Source organism: Vicugna pacos, chromosome 2, assembly GCF_048564905.1.
Source record: "Vicugna pacos chromosome 2, VicPac4, whole genome shotgun sequence".
Lineage (NCBI taxonomy): Eukaryota > Metazoa > Chordata > Mammalia > Artiodactyla > Camelidae > Vicugna > Vicugna pacos.
In genome coordinates this window covers 54,728,091-54,747,301 of record NC_132988.1, presented here as the reverse complement: position 1 = coordinate 54,747,301, position 19,211 = coordinate 54,728,091, and the positions used below count along the sequence as shown (strand labels likewise).

Genomic DNA, 19,211 nt, shown 5'->3' with positions numbered 1-19,211 from the left:
CGCCCCACCTTTGGCAAGTTCTGCCACATCAACTCAGGGCTCTCCAGGCACAAAGAACAAACAGGCAGACATTCAGCGTGCAACACACATTAAACCTCAAAAGACCAACCCTCAACAACTGCGCTGCCTGGTGTTTTAAAAAATCACATCTCCCATCAGATTGCATGGAACCTGCTTTGCTCCTATGCCTTCTTTGTTGAAACCTGCCCGTGTCATTTAGGGATGAGAAATCTCTCTTTGCTAGAGGCCATCTCTGCTGTCGCCATCGCAGGTGTGGGCCCGTACGTTTCCAAAGCGGAGGCCAGAGAGAGGGCCATCCTCTCCTGTTCCCTGCCAGCTTTCCAGAGACACTGCTTGCAGCCCCCGCAGGTGGACCCCTCTTCCAGCCCCGGGCCTCAGGCTGCAGAGCCGGCTGTGGGAACATCTGACTGTCAGCCGGCCTCTCCCACCTGCTGGGGTCCTTATCACAGGCGCCCAGCCTCGCTGCATTACTTCCTCCTCCTGTGCTCACACCGGGTGCTCTGCTCCCCCCAAGTCTATCTGCCATACTTCATCCCTCGTAATAACAAGGTTGGACTCAGGTGACCATATGCAAACATTTCCTGTCAAGGCCCCTCATTTCAAGGGCTCTGCCTGCTGCTCCCGCAGCTGCCACCACCACGGGTGCTGGGTCTGGGCTGCCATGGCCAGCTGCCCAGTCACGTCTGTCTGTGACACTTTTAAAGCAAAATGCCAAAGGGTAGCACTCACGGAAGTGGCCGTGTCACTTGCGCACATCTGGGCTTACTTCTAAGGAAAAGATGACCTCACACATCTGTGTATTGGGAACAGGACTTTTTAGGTCATTCTAGACCCTCTGGAGTCATGTTGTATTTCTTCTCACCCTTCAACATTTATTTTTAACTTCTGTATTAGTTTCCTGTTTCTGCAGTGAGAAACAACGATGGGTTTAGTGACTTAAAGAACACACACTTGTCTCCTTACCCTAGGGGTCAGAAGTCTGACACAGGTCCCACTGGACGAAAAGCAAGGTGGTGGTAGCGCTGCCTTCCTCTCTGGAGGCTCTAGGGAAGAATTTGCTTTTTCATCTTTTCCACCTTCCAGAGCTGCCCACATTCTTTGGCTTATGGTCCCTTCCTCCCTCTTCAAAGCCAGCAATGGCACATCTCTGATCCTTCCTCATGGTCATATCTCCACTTGATCATAGCAGGAAAGGTTCCCCACTTTGAAGCACCAAGTAATTAGATCAGACCCACTATGACTGTCCATCCAGGATAATCTCTCCATCTCAAGGTCCATACTGTTAATCACATTTGTAAAGTCTCCTTTCCCATGTAAGGTAACATCTTCACAGGTTCTGAACATTGTGTGTAGATATCTTTGGGGAGCCATTATTCTGTCTACCGCAACTTCTATTTCTTCTTCTCTCTTTCCCCTCTCTCAAAACATAAATTTGACACTGCAGGTCATTCTGAAAATATATGACAGGGTGAGGGCTAAGTCTCATGAGAAGATGATAAAGACAGGATAAATTTAGAAACATCAAAAAGAACCCTGTCCCCAAATAGCTGACCTGCTTAAACAGCTGACCCGGCCTGCTACCAAACCTGAAACTCACCGCACAATTACATCACCAACAGAGTTAAAGTCCTCACTAAGCCATTATCTTCAAAATCCCATTATAATCTAAATGCCCACCTATGGATAATTAACATTACTGAGTGACTGTTTTGTGCCAGGAAATTTAATAACTTCGGTCAACTTGAATCTTCTAAGGGTCTCTGATGCAGACCGAATGACTGTCTGAGGAAGCCAAGTTCAATGAGCAGGGCCACGGAGCTGAGGAGGGGCAGAACCAATGGAGTCGGCCGGCTGGACCCAAGCTTTCCTGCCGCACATTGCTTCCTTCCACACACTGGGCCGGGAAAACACACTTGTCACCTTTAACACACTTGTTGCTATTGCTGCTGTTATCTGTGTTACATGTGTGGATGTGCTTAATTCCAGAGACCAGGATCCTGGAAGTATGAAGCACAAGTCAGGCTAGTTTTGAGGTGGTCTAAGGGAACTGAAAGACAGATACGGTCAGTGGGGTCAACCCAGTGGAGGGCCAGCCTTAGCTGTCCCAGGAGAGGCAGGCCTGACATGTTCTGAGCTCAGTAGGGTCACAGCTGGCCGTGGAGGGGCATCAGAAGGACACTGGGGAGGAAGCATCAGGTGGCAGGATGAAATAAGACTGCTAACAGGCTACCTATAATAACAGTCTACGACTGCGGCCCAAGAAACTGAGCATCACACAATTCTCAACTAGACTTCCCACTTTCTTTCACTTTCAGTGTTTCATTCTTCTCTTATCTTTTCACACAGTATGATCTTTCATAGAGTTACCGCGCTATGTTACAGCCCGTATTAGGCATGTGAAAACTGAAGTAATCCAAAGGCGACTCTTCCCTGCCGAACGACTACATGAAGAAAGCCAGCTTACGCGGATACACACCATTTGGTTTGTATCACGTACACGTTTGTCAGAAATTCAGTTAACATCCACGCAGTGCCCATACTATATGCAAATAACTCCTCTTTAAGGTTCAGAGTTTAGTGTTAACCCCTTTATTAGGAAAGGAGAGTCTTCTAACTGTACCCCTAGGATAGTGGGGATGAAATTACTTATGTCAGCACAGAAGCAGGTTTCTCCCTGGGTGTTTTTAAACTCACCCCAAATGTAACCTTGCTGTCTGTTAATTTCTGCTCTATTTGCATTAGGATTTAAGTCTTGGCAAACAATGAAAGGAGAATACCACTATTGCTTTAATCGCCTGAAGAGGAGGTAAAAAGAAAAGCCATGATAACTCAGTCTTTTCAACAGAAGTGACCCCTCTATCTGAGAACAGCATTGGTTCTAAACCACTCCCCCAGCTCTTAGCATCTTTATCTCTTTACATGGACTCAGCTGGCACACAGCTCCCGCTGGTCCTCCCAGCACACGCACAAGGGAAAAACAAACCCACCTAAACGGTGCAGAAAAGAATCCCACTGTCCCCCAGCAGCCCTGACCTGCACCCCAGCAGTCGAACTGTACGCATTCGAACTCTCCATCAATGCTTCCACATTGCTAAATGCAGCTTTTAAGTTTCAGATGACCATTTTTGCTTCCAAGTGTAACAAAACTCAGGGAAACTGTCACAAAAGCTGCTGAACTCAAAGAGGTAGGTGAGGAGATGAAAGAATGCCCCGGGGTTGCTGAGACCCCCCCACACATCGGGAGATGTGGGGTCTCATTTTTTTTTTCCCAGCCACATGGACAATAAGCACATGTGATAACAAGTGGGAATTAAGGCTCCCGATATGTTCAGATTGAGGCGCTGGGCACGGCCTTTTTCTCCAGACTGTGGTTCTGACCTGAGAATGGGTGCTGTACGGGACTTCTCTCTCTACCCTCGTCCAACATTCTGGGAGGATTTCTGCAATTAATGCCCAGGCCAGAGTGGTAACTAAGAAAATACCAAGTCCAGGGAGACCCACTTTCAGGCATCATTTGCTGGGCTGGAGGTAGAGGTGGTGGAGGAGCTGGATTAAAGTGCAAACAAGTAGAGCTCCTTCTTGTCAGAGCTCAGACTTGGTGAGAAGAGGCTGAAATAAAAGGTCTGCAGGGTGAAGAACAGCAGCGGAGGGGGTGTCCCCTGAGTGGCACCACAGGCGTCAGGTCAAAGCATGAAGGGGCTGCGGAACAATCAGGGATTTGGGGCGACGGGGAGAGAGCCGGAAGAAGAGCTGTGTGAAATCGCACCAGTCAGGAAGAGAGAAATAAAAGGGCCGTGGAGTAGCAGGAGAGCCACAGTTCAGGGCAGATGTCTTCAGAGTATAAGAGACTCAATCAGAAATTTATGAATTTTTAGAGAAACTTAATAGCCCAGAAGCAGAAGTAGAGGGCTTGCTCAGTGGAGGTCACCTGCAACTACAGAAATTAGAAAAACCTGCTGCAGCTTTAGATGGCAAGAGATTTCAGAGTGGAAGTGAGTTCCCTATAGATACAGGTCAGTGCAAATGAAGGTTTGTGGACCAGAAGGCCAGGGAAGGTTGAAGGTCTTCCTTCAGAGCAAACCGCAGCTTACACGCACCTGCATGAGAGACATGGCAGGTCAGATGGTTTCACAGGTGGGGGTCCTGGCTGGCAGAGGCCTTGGCGCAGTTCCTGACGAGGAGGAAGTGCATCTACACTGGTGGTGGATAAATGAGGATGATGTGAGGGTTACTAGGGTAGATCTGGGCAAAGGAGCTGAAGGTGACTGGTGATTCTGAATTTGGGAGGGTGATGGGAATACAGTGAGTGGGAAGAAAGACCATGAGGCAGGTACTGCCAGGACGGAGATTAGTGTTAAGGGGATTCTGTGCTAAGGAACTGAAATGGATAATGAATCACAGAGTAACAGAATAAAGAATAACAAAACAAAAACAGCCAGTTCAGAAGTACAGCCATGCCCCAGAAGTGGAACTTTTCCTCTTGGCTGTGTGGTTAGTCAGAGGGTGTCGTCCTCACTGCAGGGGCTGTAAGGGATGCAGGTTAGGGACAGAAAGGATGGAAGATCCAGTTGCGGTTAATGTGAGCAGGTGAAGGAATGGGGGAGAAGACGATTTGAGTATGGAGGAAAGTTTGTCACTAACAGGATTAAAGTTTCCAAAAGACCTGTGAAATTGTTTAGGATAATAGAGCTTGACCTTGGTTGCACAACAGAGTATCCCAGGTGGTGCTCAAACAAACAAAAAAACCAAACCCAACACCTATACTAATCAGACCAGAACCTCTGGGTGGGGACCCCTGAAAAAAGTCTTTTTTTAAAGCTCCCAAACTGACTCCAACGTGTGCTGTGTAGAGAACTACTATTTGGGATTTAGGATGAGCAGAAGTGAGGAGTGGGGTGGGCCTGAAGGAACAGGAGGTAATTGGAAGGGGCGATACAAAAAGATAGTATTGATGGGTAACGGGGACCAGAGGAGCAGGGCGATGGGACAGAGACTGGTGGGAACATTTGCAGGCAAGGTGCCAAGAAGGCAGGATTTAGGTAATGGGCCTTTCTGAGTTAATCAGCCCCAAAGTTCCAATTCAAGCGTGGGCATCAGGCAGTGTTGGCGGGACACCAACTCTTTTGTCTCTTCGGTGGGTTGGATAGGCCGTTTAACTATAACTAGGGTTTTGGTATTTGTGTGTTATTAAAAGGCCATGAGGTACAGGAAAGCCTTATCCATTATTCATGTTTGTTTCAGGCTAAGTGCTGGATCCCCAGATGCTGAGAATTTATAAATGTCTATATGGAAAGCACTGACCATGATATAAACTGGCCTTGGGTTGTTTTTACTTCTTAAACCTGTTCATCTATCTTTCCCGATGTTGACCATTTGCATCTCTTTTCACTAATTACCACAGTCAAAATTACTTTATTAAATTTTTTTTGCATGGATTTGTGTGTCTGTTGGGAAAAAAGGTCAAAGGTGCCTGAGTATAAGAACTATGTGTGTGAATACAAAGTATGTGTTAGCAGACATTTCAAATAGGATGTAGCTCTTCTATGGTATGCTTTTTGCCATGATTTTTCTTTGAATTATTAAAAAGCCTTAATCAGACCCCATGGCTCACCTACAAATACAGTTTTCCCTAAGAAGAATTTAAGCCTAGGATGATTTCTCTCCCTGTCAGTGCCTTAGCAGTATCACATTTGCAGGAAATATAAAAGAAATAACCTTAAGCTTTACACTAGAGCTGTGTGTTCATATCATTTATTTAACATCTGAAACTCCTATAGGCTCAACCATCAAGAATCTATCCAGGGACTGACTACGTCTCATCCCTTCCAGGGACCCAACATGCAACACAGTTTTCATGACCCAGAGTACTCTCTGGATGGAAACTCCAGAAGGAAATACCTTGATCCTCAGGGAAAAAAAATCTTCCCTTGGCTTCTTTGATGTATTTTTCTCCCACTTCTCTTTCTCCTCTGGGTGCTCCTCCTTCGGTAGCTCCTTCGCTGGCTGTCCCTCCTCCCCCTGTGCAATGGCAGGGCCCCGTCCCTGTGCCTATCTAGGGTGTGGCTCTTCACGCAGCCCACTTTGGGAGCGGAGAGTTCAGACTGCTGCCAGCTGCCCAAGCCTGAAGCCTGTTTTCTCCACTCAATAGCTGTGTGACCTATGACATCTTACTTAACGTCTCTGTGCCCTGGGTTGCACATCTGTAAAACAAGGACAACCATACCCTTCAGGTTGTTGTGAAGATTAAAAGAGTTAAAAAAGATATGTAGAATCTCAATCTTCCTGGCACATAGGAAATTCTCAGTAATGTTTATTATTTTTATTAGTATTTTCACCCTCCACTCTCCCTTAATATTCTCCCCAACGACCATGAATGACAAATATCAATATTATATAATTAGTTCCTAAGTCTGTATCTCAGGATCTGCTCTGTGTTCAGAGAGCCACACCTATATTTCTAACTGTCCCTTTGGGCACTTTTGTCCCGATGTTTAATTCATACCTCTAACTCAATCTTCAAAGGCAGTGTCACCACATCCACACTCCAGAGCTACCTGCCCCTGGGTCTGCTACTGTTACTTAGAGGCAAACTGGATCTTCTGCCCCACCCATCCAGGCTGAGTCACCAGGGCCTGCAAGAGTTACTTAATGGGACCTTTCACACCTTTTCTCTTCTAACTCCTCTGTCACCACCCCAGCTCTACCACACTTATCTTAACTTGACTCATCTTTCCACTGACATCAGACTAATATTTCTAACAAATATTTCCAATCATCTCTTTCTTCTGTTTACATCTTTCCAGCAGTTCTGCATTAACACAAGAAACTGAATCTACAATCCTCTCTCTGATCATCAAGATTTATCCCAATAAAACTCCAATCTACTGTTCTAGGCCTTCTGGAAGCAACAAGCCCATAGACAGTCTGTATTTACTGTCCCCTCTGTATTTCTTCATGCTGTTACCTTCACCCAGAAATCCTGCATTTTCCCCTCATTATCACTGGTCAAACCCTACCTTCCATCAAGACCAGTTTCAAATGTTAGCTCCTTTTCAGATTTCCTCAAAATAATATGATGCCTCCTTCTCCTGAACTCACACAGAACCCTGCATTCATCAGGCATTTATCACAATCTGACTTGTCTCCTTGGCATACTCCTTTTATTCTTCCTTCCAGATCATAACATCTTCAAAGGCACTTACTCTATCCTTTAAAGCTTCAAATGGGAGAAAATGGATGGCAATAATAGCACCAGGAATTAAGCTCATTTATTCTGCAAAGCAGCAGCCTGTTGTCAAATGCTAACCCTATTCCTCACAGTCCTCATAAAAAGAATGGGAAAGCATATAATGAAGTAGCACACAAGAGGAACATACAGTGTGAGCAATTATGCCAATTCCTTTTATAGGAAGAACACAGCTGAGATAAACAGGGGAGCAGATTATTTACCATCCACGGGTCTCATTGCCAAATTCTTCCACTTCTAAATTTTTCATTAAAAGAAATCAAGGAAGGTAAACATAAGTAGCCCTTGGGAGGAATCAGCATAATGGAAACAGCTTATTTATCAGCACGGCCTCAGAGAAATGTCTAATTTGTTTCTGTAACTGCATTGTTTGAATCCAAACACTTGCGTCCACACACTTGGGTGCACACATATACACACATCTTCTCTAGGTGCGAGATGGGAGGGTCAGGCTGGAGCCACTTACCTTTAGGGCATCCTGGGTGTCATCCAGACAGTAGACCCGGAGGCTGTACTCCAGAGAGGAGCAGCAGAGTGGCCCAAAGATGGCCAGCTTCAGGCGCTTTGCAGCTGCTTTGGTGGTGGACTGCCCAACCAGGGCGTAGGTGCCAAGGTTCTCGGAGAGGAGGTGGCAGGCCTCTGCGTCCAGTTGAATGTAGCAAGGGGTGGTGAAGTTTTCCTCTCCAACCACCACTATATCCTGTGGAACAAGAAGGCAGGGGCCATGGCTGAGCCACCGAGGAGCTTCCTGGCCGCCATGAATGGTGGCCAACGTGGTGCGTGGCGCAGGGCCACTTCTCCTGGGTTTTGATTATTCATTTTCCTGCTCTTTTCTTCTTTCTCTGACCTTATGATACTTCTATTTCTATTCTTAATCATTCTATCCCCTACTTTCCTTATCTTTATATCAATAATATGCTTTATTTAGAAGCTTCATTTAGCATTTTTTTTTCTTCTGAGAATCTACATTACTGGTATCTACCTAAAATTCCAAAAGAAATTCATGTTATCCATTTAACTTCAGCATATCTGAGTTGGTTATCTGTTTGAGAATTTGCTTTAATCTCTAAATTTCTAATTTAATCCAAAAGTACTATTTTATTTCAATGTCATTATAACTAGTAGCTTTTCCCCCCTAAGAACCTAGAGGGGTTTGAAAAGAATTAGAGAAATTAAGGAATTATACAATACCATTCTACTGTGTTCTTCCAACTTCACCCATCAATTATTTTCCAAAGCAATACACTGCTTTTCCTCAATAATATGGGCTCTTGGACTTTACAAAAAGCACAATATGGCAAATTCTGTGCCTTTAAGACATATTTTTCCCTCTGTTATTTTTCATTGTAAGCCTTTTAGATTTTTAAAACATTTAGCAAGTAATAAGTGGAACTGATGAGTTTTGTGAAAATAGTTACTAACTTAACCAGGTTTTAATTTAACCAAATGGCTCAGGTCATAGAAGAAAACATCTGAAAGACCAAGCACAGAATCCATAAACTAAAGGTCACCATTCCACATGCCTCCCAGGGCAGCCAGGTAATAGGAACGTGTGAAACAGTTTGGGCAGAAGTGATAAGGAGCGGTGGAGACTGCGGTGAAGCTGAGCACAGCCTGTTCAAAGAGCTCAGTCTCCATTGGCTTCAGCCACCGGAGCTATGCAGGAATGGGCTCTAGGCACTGTAACCACAGGCACCTTTGCTGTAGTCATTTTTGCCGCGTAACTGATTGACTGTAAGGCAAATTTTGCCGTAAAAGATAAACTAGCAAAAAATTAAAGAGGGACATCAAAAAATAATGAAACATGAAAAATGAAAACGAAGTTAAAAGGACTTTAGTATGAAATACAAAATATTTAAATGTATTTCAAGTGTGTGTTGACTCACAGCAATATTGTGCAAGTCACTGATTTTATTTTGTGGGCTGTACTTAGGCACTTGTTTTCAGTCTTTCATTTGTAGTAGTATGCATTTTTTTGCTTGTTGATTCATCTCATTTTGCATTCCACTTTTCTTTTTTGCTAAAATTTCTTCTTCATCAAGAGAAGTATCAGTTTCTAAATAGTAGGATGCATATTTGTAATAGCTTTTTATTGTGTTGTGAAAGCCTGAACACTGCTGTGTGTTCTTGGTATATACATCACATATCCCTCAATGGATGCTTCAAAGTTCTATTGGAAATGTGGGCTCAACTCTGCCCTTTCAGCCCTTGGCCTCTTTCAGATTTACGTAATATAAAAATGGGAGCACTGCATTAGTGGAGAAATGAAACCCAAACTGTCAAGCCGAACTGTCAACCAATTATTTTATCTTTTACAGCAAAATTGCCTTATGACCAATTAGTTCTGTGGCAAAAATGCTTGTGGTGAAGATGTCCACACTAAAGGTGCTCACAGCCAAAGCACCAGATGCAGGCAGGAGGGCAGGCCCAGCGGGCATACAGCCTTTAATTTTTCAAGAGAAGTTAGAAGCTCAGGTTTTTATGTGAAATCTTTCACTTTTCATTAATTCAAATTTAAAAGAAAATTCCATGTGGGAGAAATAAAACCTGTGTGTGGGCACGATTCAGCCTGTGCATTAGGCTACTTCATCTCTGCAGAGGGAGCAACCATAACTACTTTGCTTCCTACATCTCAGAGGGCCTGGCTCATGAGCAAATGGTTATTTGTCAAAAGCACGAACATGACTGTTGCATCACAAACTGAGTCCCTGGGGCTGGACCAAGCTCTGGAAGGAGCCGCCTCCGGTGGTTATTAGTCGGCCTTGCAACACCACCTGAGCTACAGTGAGGGCTGTGTCTTAATAGCACCCATGACATCACCTCTTCAACTGAACCTAAACCGGAAAATGAAGCTCACAGCGAACTGGGAAGGAGAGAAAGGAGCTCGCACCTCCAGGTTTAGTCCAGACCCAAAGGACTCCTGGAAAGAAGCCGCTTTCTCCAGCAGGGCAAGGAAGGGGAAGCCTCAAGTGTCACTTCCTGACGGCATGTTACTGAAGCCTCCTGGGAGAAATGGCTGAGAATAAAGTGGCTCCACGTTCCTATCACAAGTGTAAGGGTGTTCTCATAAGGGTTTCCCTCTTCTATTCTTCTCATCTCTTCCTTTTCTTTTCCTTTCATTATTGTTATTACTCAAATCCAGAAATAGACAGGGTATTAGGGGATTGTGCAAACAATTTAGGATTACTTGAATTAAGACTTTGGGATTTTTTTTTGAGATAAATCATATACACTTAAATGGAATTGAAGTTAGATCTGGTAAAGTCTATCCCAGACTTCAGTCCTGGACTTGAGATCCTCTGGAAAGGAGTGGTCCCCTCACATGGCCGAGAGCAGGTCCACAGAGGGAGAGGACATTCCAGGTAATCTCAGGGATGCCCTGCTATGCTTCTAACTCTAACACTACTTTTTCCTAACATAGTAGGGGTTTGAATGTTCATGTACTTTTTTTCCTAAAAATTTCTTTCCTAAAAGAAAAATTTTGTAAGTAATCACAAAATACATCCAACATACAGATTGGATAATTCTCTTTGTAATGATTACACAAAATTTTTAGGTATCAGGTATAAAATCTTCATGTCAAATGTAACAAATCCTTTTGCACTTAACTTCAGGTGCCAGCTGCAGGGTTCTGATGTAAACAACAAGACCTGTTTAAGGCACTGTCCTTAAGATGTTCTGATGGCAGCAGCTATAGAGAGCGCAGGTGCCACAGCTGTTCTTCACTGTTGTGGAGCTTAGGACACACCTTCCTGTTTTCCCAGGTTAAGTTCAGACCTGTTTTGGGTACTTGTTGGCAAGTAAATGTAACATTTCTGATCCAGGTGCAATGTTTTTCTGCTGAAAATTTTAAAAAAAAATGTTTCTCCTCCTAAGATTGTATGTCTATTCCAAAGGGACTTCTGTAAGACTCTTTAAGTGCACTTTCTCTATGAGTTAGCTAATGCTGGACCATCATTTTCTTTGTGCCTATCAGTCATTAGATAACGTACTCAGGAATCAGTGTTTGTCTCTCTCTCCCCCTCTTCCTCTTCCTCCCCATCTAATTTCGAATATAAGCTAAAATTCCTCCCATGTTTTGCTTTAAAAATAAAAGCCTTCCCATAATTGCCCTTTCTTATATGCATGGATCTCTCTTGGGTTCCATCTTTATCCCAACAGAGGCTCACCTCCCACTGTCCCTGTGCTGCCTGGTTCTTGAGCTGTATCTTCCAGTCCTCAGTACTGGGATCTGCACAGTGATGCATAGTGAGGATGATAGGGCGGGTTAGTAGGGCTCCTGGAGGCCCACAGCTCACCACAGGAGTCAAGAGTGTCTGGGAGTCCTCCATGGGTGGCCTAGGAGGAGAGGAGAGATTGGAGTCAGTGACGGTTCCACAGTATTTATATACGATGTACTCACTGAGATCTTAGATCTAGAGTTGTACAAATAGGTTCTTCTTAGAGATTTTGTGTGTGTGTGTGTGTGTGTGTGTGTGAGAGAGAGAGAGAGAGAGAGAGAGAGGAGGGTTGAGGCAGAATTAAATGGGAAGACATGCACTTTATACCAAGACTTTGATCTTGCAAGACTTGAGGTCTTTCTGATAACAGTGAATCTGCCAGCATCTCTTTGATCCCCTCCCTCAGATACAAGTCTGCCTTTGGTGATTTCCTCTGAATTCATGTACAGATACTTTCAAAATGGAATGAGATAGAACAGGGTCCTTATGAAGCTACATAACCATCTTTTTTGATAATACTTGCCAGTGGTTTCACAGAGTTTTAGATACTTTTGTGTTTTAGGACTAACTTGAAAAACACTTCAAAAATCTCACTTTAGAATAAGGACACCCTAGAGCTAAACTTCTTCCAAATGACTTTCAGGATTAATTCAGGCTAGTATAACAGATTCATTTTTTCAAGTAAAACCAAGAAAGTACATAGAACTGTGTTTCTATAGCAATGTAAAATTTCTGTACATGTATACTTCATACTCTGAGAATCTGCATGGGACTAACCTCAAAGACCCAAATTCTTTATTTTCACATTTTTTTAACTGCCTTATTCTTTCCCTAACAAGATTGTAATCAACAGGCAACGAATAAATTAACCCAAGCTGTCAGTAGATATGTAAGGAGGCAACCCCAAGGTGTTGAGTGGATTGCCCCAAGTCTCACAACAAGAGCTCATGCTGAGACTAAAACCAATGCCTTTGCAAAAACAATACTCAAAACAACTCTGTCAGAACAGCATGACAAGCAATCACGGGCTCATGGAATTTTACAGGAGGAAGGGCCCTAAGGGTCTACAAGCACAGAGCTTCCCTGCATCATGTTGACACGTGGCTACTGCTTTAAACTAATTCAACACTGCAGCCCACTTCTCCTTCAGGGGTCTTCTCATCTATTATTAGTTCAAATTTAAAGGACATTCTTCCTTAGAACAAACACAGTTTGCCTTCCTGACACTTCTCTCCACATATTCTTGACCTGCATTCTCTCCAGTTTGGTCTGAAAGAAACTTTTAAATTTTGAGATTATTATGGTATCTCTAAAGTCTTCTTTCCTCCCAACCAAACATCCTCAGTTTTTGCAACTTCAGCTAGAAATACACGGTTTCCCAATCTCTCCCTATAATTCTATCTTTATTTTCATAGAGATGTCTGTCAGTGTTTCAATGTCTTCACTAGAGTGGAGCATCTTGAAATGAATGTAAGATAGTCACCCCTCAGTATCCTTAGAAGGTTGGGTCCCGAACTCCCTGCAGCTACCAAAATCCCCAGATGTTCAAGTTCCTTATATAAAATGGCAGAGTATTATATAAAATAGCATATAACCATTACATAAAAATTATATAACCACTATAAAAATTTTATAATCATTTATAACCAAAAAATTAGATCACTCTTATAAAATATGTCATATAACCTAGGCAAATCCTTCCATATACTTTAAATCATCTCTAGATTACTTATAATACCCAATACAACGTAAATGCTATTTAAATAGTTGCCAGCATGCTGTAAATTCAAGTTTTGGTTTTGGAACTTTCTGGAAAAAAATCACTTTTTCCAAATTTATTGATCTGAGTTGGTCAAATCTGCAGACACAGAACCCGCAGACACAGAGGGCCAATGACATTCAAGTACACAGTATAGGGGGACTGGTGTTTTCTTTGCTTAGGAATATGTAGTTATATCAATGCCTCACAAAATTGTTGCCTTGGATTATTTGCAACCAATTAATTACTTATATTATTTAGCAGACTTGAGTTAGATGGGAAGATAGAGATAATATGATTAAGCAACTCTTTTATAAAAGAAGGCAATGAAGCCCCAAGAAGGTTAAGTAATTTGTTAAAGCTAACCACTCTATGTACTTCTAACATGAGAGGCTCTTAGGCTGTCTTTATAGGTCTGTGGTTGCAATGATGGCTTTTGAACCTATAAAGAGAAATTTATATTTAGCTATCTAATTACACTTAATTGTTTTAGGAAAATTTTTAGGTTGTCTATGCCTTAATGCTGTATCTTTCCTCCAAATACAGGCTATCTCTTCCAGTCTTTTATCCACCATAAATCTGATATGCCTGCCATTTATGTTCTCATTCTAATCATTTATAACACTGTAATACAAGAATAGGGCAAAGACAGAGACCTTGTCAAGGACACTACTTGAAACCTCTCTCCAGTCTGACATCAATACTTAGAGCTACTTAGTTCACTCAAATATAAACCCATTAAAATGTACATTGTACAGTTCATATTCTTCATTTCATTCACACAAATATTACAGAGGATATATCAAGTTCCTTTACAATTGCAACAGCCACTTGAAATGGATTTTTCCCTTGTCTTTACCTACGGTTAATATATTAATACTTCATAATATAGAAGTTAGCTTATATCTATGGCTTACCCTCACTTAACATTCAATGAATGATAGTAGCTGTTATTTTTTTAATATTGTTGGAAAACTATTCTCTATGGATCTCTCATGTTTCTTCATGGTCCTGATTGTCTTTTCAAGGTAACTGTATGGCAATCACCTTGGAAGCCAAAGATAGTGCTTACCTCTGGAGCAAACGGCAGACATGCCTACTTCCCATTAGAAAAGACTCAGGTTCCCTGAGCTCAGTGGTCTGTTCCTGGCGTGCAACCACCCAGTGTATAGATGTCGTCTGTCTTCACCTCACCCTTCCAGAACTGGGGCTTGGGAAACCAGCACAAAAATGGTAATACTTTGGTAAGTGCTATGGCTGTGAGTAATAAACTGCCCTCTGTCTGACCCAGGAGTCTTGTGTCACTTATCAGCATCTACAAAATGGTGGTGGCCAACTTAGTAGGTCATAAGTAAGGTCAAATCTTAGAAATTCCTAAGTTCTTGGTAATTATTTTTATCAGGTCTAAGAACTCAGTTAAAATTTGGCATATTTTCCCCTTAATAAAACTTGGCTATCAGCACTTCCTCTCTCATTCTAAAATTTCACTAGAATCTCACCAACCTGTGGCTTTTCTTCCTATTCAGAACATTAAAAAAAATGATCTCTTTAGTCTTTTAATATCATCTCCATTCTCACTGAGTAACAACATAGTTTTATTAAGTGTAAAGTTATCAAAATACTTGGAAATGTACTTATTTGGAATTACAGGGCGAGTGGCAGCTTGAGAACTCATTACTATTCCTTTCGGTTTTCATTTCCTCTGAACGCAGCTTGTCCTCCTTAGTTCCAGTCTGAAATTCATTTTCTTAGAACATGAGTGAAGTCTTGCTTTCACGGCGTCAAAGTTGATATTACGCTGTTTGCCCTAAGCAGTTACCAAATTCTTGCTTAGTCTGTTTTCCTACTGGAGCAGCAAAAAGTGATGGCTGCATTTTTCTGAGCACTACTCTTACCTTTTAGTTACAAGCGTTACCTTGAGAAGTGAGCATTAAACTTTTAAGGATGGAGACTAAAGTGGAATCCACTTCAAGTGGCCCTTACAATAGAGGTGGGGACTGGGAACATCTGTCTCTCGGTCTGCTGTGAGCAGCGGGCGCTGGAGGCAGGAGGAGGAGGGACTCTTCTCATCACTGGGTTGGAACAGAAGGGAGCAGGCTCCCCGCTGGGCCAGGGCGCTGTCAGGCCTGCACTCCCCTGGCATGCAATATTGATGGGCACCATTCTTGGAGGAGGGCTAGCAAAGGAAGGAAGGGGCAGTAGGTGTCAAAAGAATTTATTAACCCAGTGAGGTGCGAGAATGTAATGAATAGGGAAGTAGTGGTGTGGAATTCATAACAGGGAATGAAAAACAAAGAAGTAATGATAAGAATCTTCTGGTGTTTTCAAGATGAAAGAAGTAGCATTGAAACTGGAAACATTTCCAAGCATATATGGAAGGAGCCACTTAGGGAAGGTTAAGACTTAACTACGAAACCAAAGGTTTTCGTATTTTAAATCTACATTTCCTTTATTCACATAAAGGGGTGGGGTTATTAAAATACATAAAACAAAAAGAGTAGGAAATAAATACAAATAAATCTACTTCTTGTTTTTGCAACGGGTTTTCTCCTTTATGTCTCATATGTTATCTAAGATATTTAAGCAAACATTCTGTAAATATTAATTGCAGATGATATGGAAATGAACTCAAAGCAAAAATTAGCTACAGAAAGAGCGATTAAGTAGAATTCATAGTGAACAGTGATCATGTTTTAAAGGCTTTTCAAAGTCCAACAAGGATAAAATCATGGTTAATGCCGGATGGATTCTAAGAACTTTAGGACAAAGCCCTCCGAGAGGAGTTTTAGTTTCCTATAGGATTGTCTCCTCTGCTTGCTGTTATCGGCAAGGAGAACTTCTCTGACACAGAAGTGCACAATTTACAAAACTTTCATAAAACCTATTGCATTTGCTGCCCAAGGCACACTGGTAAGGTAGTCCAGATAAGTATTTATATTACCTTTTCCCCCCGAAAGAGGCAACAGAAATCTAGAGATATTAACACACTTGCCTAAAGCCACAAAGCTAGCTATGGGCAAAGCTAAGATCCAAACACAAGTCATTTGGTTTCTTTTACACAGTGGTATGTTCTGGGTTGCTTATCTGGACTTAGGGCCTTAAGAAAAGTTTAGGGTCTGTTTGCTAGAACAAGCTCAAAGCTGCTTCTTGAAAAGAACCTGTCTCCGTCTGTCGCTGTGTGGAAATGAGATGCCTTCTATTAACACACATGCCTTTTGTCAGGTCCCTCAGGATGACAATCCCACCCTAGGCTCAGCTGCCTTTGAAAACACACGGTTTCACGTATAACTGGCCTTTGGAATATCTGCACTCTAGGTACCTGACAGGGAATATCTAACTCACTTGCTATCAAAAGCTCAATTGAGCAAAAAAAAATATTTATGGAAGCTACTCTGAAGGGCGTGCCCCCATTTCCCTAGACAGGCCAAAATCTGTCCCTGGATTAAGCTGGAACAGCTAAGTATTATGCCCTGGACTGAACTGCAGCATCCTTGTGGAATTATTTTACTGAATTTATCCTTGGGCCTTATACTCTCTGCTCACACCGAGGAATACTAACGAAGCTTACTGCTGTTTTCATCTTTTAAATGTTGTTCACTGTATGAACAAAATGTTTTCTTTATGAGGAACCAAAAGAGAAATAACTGAGCTTCTTCCAGGCATATTTTTCCCTTATGGACAGATACATGGATCTTGTAACTTACCATGTCCCCCTCTTGCAAGCTTTGAAACAGTAAATTCATGATCTATTAACAAGAAATATGCTGGGAATTACACCAAATCTTTTATATTCTAAATGGTCACCTGCTTTATCTTTTCTAATCTAATTTTTTCCATTTTGTCTTTGTTTTCCTCCACTTATTTAAAAAAAAATTCCTCCCACTGTAAAGACTGCTTTCATAAATCACTTTGAATCCTTCCTTTAGATGTTGGATTTCAATAAATAAGCACCGTGGAGAACAGTGAGAGAATAAGATTTAAAAAGACCTGGACTCCACTCCTTTCCCCCTCTATTTTTAAGTCTTTTTATAGCTGTTCCTTCAAGCAAAAATTTAGGACTCTACCTAAAAGGAGAATATCACTGAGTTTCACTGAGAAATAATAATGTCAATTACAACTTTATAAAGTTCCAAACAACACATTAAAATAAATGAAAACTTTCTGCTATATGATTACATACACAAGAAAATTTGGCCCACTATCCTCACATATTACTGTACCATTCATATTCAGTAAATACAAGGACAGTTGTAATTGCCTCACCACTAAGTCACGCCTTAAATCCGTCCGACTGGGACTGCATCCTTTAAAAAAGTCCTGAAGGCCAGCCGTGTCCTACAGTTGACAAATCTGATAGCTTTTTGAATTACTACTCTCTTTCTCTACATTTTAATTTTAGTAATACCTCTGTCAATCACTTCCTCCATTTTGAAACTCTCTTTACCTCTGATTTTGTCCTATTGTACCTATAACTGTCCATTCTTTCATTCAAAAATATTCACTGAGGTGCAACTATATATATATTAAGCTAGATGCAAACTCCTATCTGCCTTATCCTTACACGTTCCATTTAGTTTTGCTCATCATACTCAAGCCTTAAATAAGAACATTTCCCAAAGTTCTTCCCCCAGTTCTCTTCTTTCTGCCTCTGCACCTTTTCCCTCAGAGGATCTGCTTGCTGGTGACTGGCCTCTGCGTCTCCAGCACGCATCCCAGACCCCCTCTCGCACACATTGCACATCCGAGTCACAGTCTGTCCCTCCTCTCCTTGAACCAGTTGCTGCTTCTGGCCCCCATATTGCTCTCCCAATTTTCCCAGTGCCCCAGGCTTGATTCCTGAGTATATGCTTTCTGCTTTGCCACTCTTCTGTCAAACTTGTAACCAGTTGTGAAACACTTTTTCTTCTGAAATATATTTTTCTTTCCATTCTGCAGACTCAGGTCAGGCTCCTCCCCTCCCCTCTCACACCCTGATTAATGCCAGGGGCCCAGCCAGGCCCCTGCCTTCATGGGAGACTCTTTCTGTTTCCTCCACAGGCTCACCCTGTACACTGTCTCCAGATCAGTGTTTAAAAAGCACTCCTATTCTGGCAGCACTTGACCGCTCAGAGAACTTCCACGGTTCCCCACAGTATACCAAAAAAAAAAAAAAAAAGTTCTATTTACCATTATATTTGGAAAGCCTAAATTGATTTTTTTTCTTTTGCCTTTTGAGAAAACTGCTAGGCAAGTAAAGAACAGAGGAAGGGAAAATTAACATTCGTATCTTCAATTCAAATTGTTTTTCAATAAGAAATGACAAAAGGCAAAATTTCAGTCTGAGTCAGGCTCATTTTTTTTTAAACTGCTACTGGAAACAAGGCAAAAAGGCCCACATTAGTGCTGTGAACTGTGGGAATTCTACCCGCAGTGGGGAAACAGGTTTGCAGCTTCTCGGGGGATGTGTAAAGCAGGAGAGCTAGAAATTGCGAGCGCAGCCCTGCAGCTCGCTCCCCTTTCAGGCAGAGACAGCCCATCCTGTCCCTGCAGCTCATTTAAGCTGCTCATCTGCCATTCCAGCTTTCTCTTAGCACATATTCTGTAATGATAAGGCCCCCTCTTGTCACGTTCACTTGCCACATGTAATTAAGTTCACACCTCCCTTTAGACAGTTCATATCAGCAGATGACCAGCTGGATACCACCCAGCTGGAAAAACATCCAGTTTTGGATGCAATAAGGCAATCAGAGAGGGGGAAAACAGAGAAAAATAATCAGAATTTTCCTGTAAATGCCTTAAATTAAAACTCATATCGTCTGATATCCTCACAGTGTCTTCTCTGAAAGAAGTCCTCACATCATGTAAGGCTAGAAAGGGTCTCTGGTGAGCAGCAGGAAGACACCACGTTCAGTAATGCACTATGATCAGAAGGCAGAGGCTGCTTGTGTACAGGGGCCTGCGGAGTGGGGGTGGCGTGTTACAGAGC

General features: G+C 42.4%; 1 protein-coding gene across 2 annotated transcripts in view; it reads right to left on the bottom strand.

Annotated features, from left to right (window-relative positions):
- UNC5C (unc-5 netrin receptor C) overlaps positions 1–19,211 on the bottom strand; it is a 339,947-nt gene that overhangs the window by 15,566 nt on the left and 305,170 nt on the right. For both annotated transcript variants that reach the window (XM_072940307.1, XM_072940312.1), the window contains exons 12-13: positions 11,437–11,605; positions 7,734–7,967 (exon numbers count right to left, since the gene is read on the bottom strand). In XM_072940307.1, coding sequence (XP_072796408.1) covers positions 7,734–7,967; positions 11,437–11,605 — 403 coding nt within the window. The remainder of the gene's footprint in view (positions 1–7,733; positions 7,968–11,436; positions 11,606–19,211) is intronic.